The sequence below is a fragment of the Amblyomma maculatum genome, chromosome 9 (genome assembly GCF_055883805.1).
Source record: "Amblyomma maculatum isolate TAMU_Amacu chromosome 9, ASM5588380v1, whole genome shotgun sequence".
NCBI classification, from domain to species: domain Eukaryota; kingdom Metazoa; phylum Arthropoda; class Arachnida; order Ixodida; family Ixodidae; genus Amblyomma; species Amblyomma maculatum.
The window spans coordinates 86580734-86585479 of NC_139352.1; the positions used below are offsets into that span (position 1 = coordinate 86580734).

The window sequence follows — 4746 nt, forward strand, 5'->3', positions numbered from 1 at the left end:
CTGAAGACATGCACAAACAGATGTATGCTTTTTATAACAACGCGCAGTTTCTAGGTGTAACTGGGTGTATAGACTGTACACACGTCCGTATAAAGAGCCCGGGAGGCGAGCACACCGAGGTTTTCCGGAATCGGAAGGGGTATTTCTCCTTCAATGTGCAGGTAAGTATACTTACAACCTGTGGTATTTCATTACTATTTTTACTATGCATGCTAGCATGTTTCTTTTTAATCAGGGTTTAGACGGTGGGGGAGGGGGGGTGATACTGAGACGAATACAAACCAGATAGGGGACTGATAATGAAAAAAGAAATAATCTGTCTTGTTATTGGTTGCATAGTTAAATAGAAACAAAGGAATGCTATGTTCATGCCACATACTTGCTCATTCCAGGCGTAAGAAACAAGAAAACTGCTACAAAGTTTTATTGTAACCTCCGATGTCGATTTTATAATTTGGTAAAGATTACTGATTCATAATGTAGTGTCAAGTTGGCCTGGGTCTGCCCATGACAGCAGAACCTTTGATAATAGCCACACAAGATTCCTCTACGAGGAACATGTCATCCCAGGGATACTTCTTGGAGACATGGGATATGCGTGCCGCCCTTACCTCATGACACCTCTGAGGGAATCCGGACAACGAGGCAGCCCAGACTACCGGTAAGCTGAGACTACCTGGGAAAACTGTCGCCTCAGCATAACATAATAAATCCTATGAGCAATAGAATGCTTTTTTTGCGTCATTTAGGTACAACAAGGCGCAGATCAGGACAAGGAACACCGTAGAAAGGGCATTTGGCATCTGGAAGAGGAGGTTTCCGTGCCTTGACATGAAACTCCAAATAGACACCACAATGTCTGCGGTAGTCATTACAGCTTGTGCTGCACTGCACAATTTTGGCCGCCGTCGTGGTGCAGAGGAAATGCCTACAGCCCTGCTACGTGCAAACCCTGCAACCCTGCAACACCTGCAACATCCAACAGCCACAACCACAACCGCGGCCACTGCCTGCGGACTCTCAAAGTGGTTCCAGAGCAAGAGAAAATTATTCGGCACCATTTCACACAGAACTTGACAGCCTGAACGAACAATTAAAAACAAAAATGGAATTCTATTTTCACTCTTTGTTTCCTTCCTTCAAAGCAGCAATTTGCAGCTGTAGTAGCTCTTGTTTTGCTTTTTCGGTCGCTTTTTGTAGCTCATGCAGCTCAACCGCATTCCTAACGTGAAGCTCATGCTCAGCTTTCATGTGCTTCATCCTAAGGACATGTTCTGTCCTTTTCCTTTTGTTCTCGGCTGACACATCCTGCAGCCGAGCAGTGAGCTCCGTGGCAAGAACAGCCTTTTCTGGTGCAGCTGGAGTCAGCGCCGTTGCCTTGCGTCGGCGGTTATCAGGCTGTTTAGAAACAGCAAGATTGCTTTGGGAGGAAAGCTGCTGTGCAGCACTTTCTCTGTCACCGTTCTCCTGTATGTCACGGCCGTCCTGGCCGACAGCTTCACAACTTTCAGGTGGTTCACTCCTTCCTATCTCTTGGCTCCATGTGAAGTCGAAATCTGTAAAATGGTTTTGGGAAGTATTTACACATTAAACATGTTTCATTAAGCTCTCAATTGGTTTAATTCTCATAACAATACAGTATCACACTATCTTCATAGAAAGGTAGTGGTGTGCACAGTATCATTATGCTGCAAGTAAGCCAGTTTAGCTTTAATGCAAAGAACGTTGCATTTAAATTATGTTGTCACTGGCACAGAAAACAGCAGTCATGTTCCCCTTAAGCTGGCAGTTGTACGTTTACAGACAACCACATGGCAGTTTAATAAATAATTCCACCCAAATACAACTGCAGAGGCTTAAGAAAAGTAGTAGAGATTGACAAGATAGAAACAAGAACCGTCCTGCTGTGTGTTTCTGACATCATGAGTATGCCCTCTTTTAGTACAAATCAAGATAAATGCACTAGTTTGCGTTATGAGTTTGCAATGCACGGCAGCTAGTATCCATTTTGTGCAACACTTTGTGATATACTGATAATCAAATGTCCTCAAACAGCGCACCACTAAATTAGGCACACAATATTATAACAGATATGTCGCATTCAACAGGATGTGTTAGCTCTCAAGACATGTAATAGCGAAAACTGATATGCTCATGCTATTCTGTTCTGTGTGCATCATTCGCATTCGTGTTGCAATGCGCCACTTTGTCGCTCATTCCTAAGCAATGATACTACAGGGGAGCTCGTCTTATGAAAGATTTAAAGAAAAAGATATGTCTTTGCTGACATTCAAGTAGTTTTTCATATGCAGAGTTCATTTCCTCGTTAATCCTTGCAATTGCAAGTATTTCAACTTAAAGGCCTGTGCCCTAATTTAATGCATGGTGGCTATAAATTTGGTGCTGGCTATGCCGGATAAACAAGCGTGGCTATGTCGGATTGGATTCAAGAATATGAATCGTGCTCTACATCCCACGCAAGTTGTCATTATTTATGTAGTATTCTCAATTGTTCACCGTTTCAAGCCTCATACAACGTAATAATGACAGATTTTACCAACATTATTCACATTCAGTTTTGCCTGAGCAATGATTAAAACTTTAAAGATTAAACACTTCATATATACTTATGCTACAAATTTCTGTGTAACTTCCTCTCAATTGTGCAAGCAGAGGTATGTATTTGAAATTAGACAAGCAAGGGAATTACCATCATCCGCTGTCTGTGGCTCAGACTGCGTTGTCTTTAGAAGAGCAGCAACGGCCGGAGTGCAGCCAGAATGTGATCCACCATTGAAGCGGCCGCTGTCACTATCGAATGGGTTGAAAACACTTGTCTCCATGTGGGACGCTACATCTCCAACCTTGAGTAGTTCTTCGTCCAGTTGGCTGTCTGCTGGTGTGCCTCCTCCTAAGTAAAAGAGCATGAAATTCAGGTATAATACTACTAAAATATCTTATAGTAGTACATCTTATACTACTAAAATATCTTAAGATTTCGAGTGCCCACAAATGTTTACTTCCGAGCGCAAAACTTCCCTGTTTCCGTGCCCACACCCGTCCCGACAACAGCAATATGTTCAGCGCGCCTGCGATGTTCATCCGATATCTTCTGGGTATGCGTCCGGGCGAACCTGACCTCGCTGTATTTTTTTATTGCCGATGTTGACGTTCAACAGAACAAGCAATATGATTCTAGATGCATTACAGGCGCTGTTTGGGTGGTTTTTCTGTTTGTTTCTGTGTGGCAGAGACTTCGTGTGCAGCGCGGTGACAGCGTGAAAACAGCATGGGCCCATGAGCGAGTGAGTGCATCAACGTGCGGTTTCATATATACTTTTTATTGTGCGACTGTTACTATACATTTCCTTAAATTTAGTTAATGCGCCATCGAACCGCTGATTCTCAACGACATCGAAAATAACGAACAACACAAACGAGGCCAATGTCACATGAAACCCTGATATCATGAAAATCAGGAGCCCTGCTCGATTAGTTCACTTCATTTTTTTTCTCTACCGCTTCCTTACTATTCCTTTTAATTCCACCGCACCAGTTCAGGTGCTTGAGATATAACATAGCAGATACCAGGACTGACAAACATCTTCCTTCATTTTTTGATATCCGGTTATAAATAACCACATACTACTACTAGTCGGTTGGTGAAGGATTTTTAAACATGTGACACGGCAATAATGGCATGCGAAAATGAATACAAATGCCTAATTGTTTCTAAGCGTGGCTTTCGCGTCATGTCTTGAGATCCGCTAGCCATATTCCATGAACAAGTTTTATCCGTGAAGCGAAAAATGCTTCGCAGCAAGCGTACGGCGTGCGAAATTTTTCTCTTACCAAACGAAACAGAATCGGGGCTCACCTGTTGCGAAAACCTCCTTCATATCTGCAGCTTTTCCTTTGCGCCACTTTTCTTTTAAATTATCCCAGCACTTCCGCAGCTGAGCTTCTGTGCGGGGTCGAACGTCAGTGCGACAGTTGAACTGCTCCGTCAACACTTTCCACGTCTTCTTCTTCTTCTCGAGGGAAGCGCCATCACTTTTTTTTGCATTCAATGATTGACTTATGCAACTTCGCGAGGTCGATCAATACACCTCTTTCTGTTTCAGTAAATGTCGTCCTTTTCTTTTGTTCCATATTAAAATAAATATAGAGTATAACAGGATATGATATACAGGATTCAATGATACAAAAAGAAAAGAAGCACGAACAGGACAAAGAAAAACAAACGCGCGCGCGCACACACACACCACAACACGTCGCACGAGGCTCACGAAAGCAACAAAAACCAACGTCGAGTCGATGCAGCGAAGGGACGGCTGCCCACCATTGTGGCTAGACCGGAAACAAATGTACGTCAAAAATAGAGCTAAATATGTTATTTTTGTTTCAGAAATGTTTATAACAGCTCCAGTATATATGTAACTATTATTTTAAGCATAAAAACAAATTACGCGCACATATTTTGATGATAGAAACATTATTGTTTCTTTAGCCTCGTTACCATACCGCTTACTTCCGCGCTAAGGGGCCCCTTCCGAAAGGCTGGCCCAAGGCGGGTTTTTGAAACGCGGCTTGGCCTTTCCCCTACCTTCCCCTTTCCGTTACCTTTGTGAAGGTCGCCTTTCGAGTTTTGTTAAGGTTAAGGTTAGTTCGGTTCATGAATACGGGGGTTAGTGATGCCCTGAAAGCGACCGGCACAGGTAGGGCTGCTGGAACGGCGTGAAAGCC

At 43.2% G+C, this 4746-nt stretch overlaps 1 protein-coding gene across 1 annotated transcript; it reads right to left on the reverse strand.

Annotated features, from left to right (window-relative positions):
* Window positions 1–1119: 1119 nt before the first annotated feature.
* LOC146179684 (uncharacterized) lies at window positions 1120–4055 on the reverse strand. The gene is made up of 3 exons (XM_084580242.1): window positions 3878–4055; window positions 2711–2911; window positions 1120–1556 (listed from the first exon to the last, which is right to left on the reverse strand). The coding sequence occupies exons 1-3, from the start codon at window positions 3897–3899 to the stop codon at window positions 1120–1122; spliced, it is 660 nt and encodes a 219-aa protein (XP_084436368.1). The 5' UTR covers window positions 3900–4055.
* Between the last annotated feature and the right edge of the window lie 691 nt (window positions 4056–4746).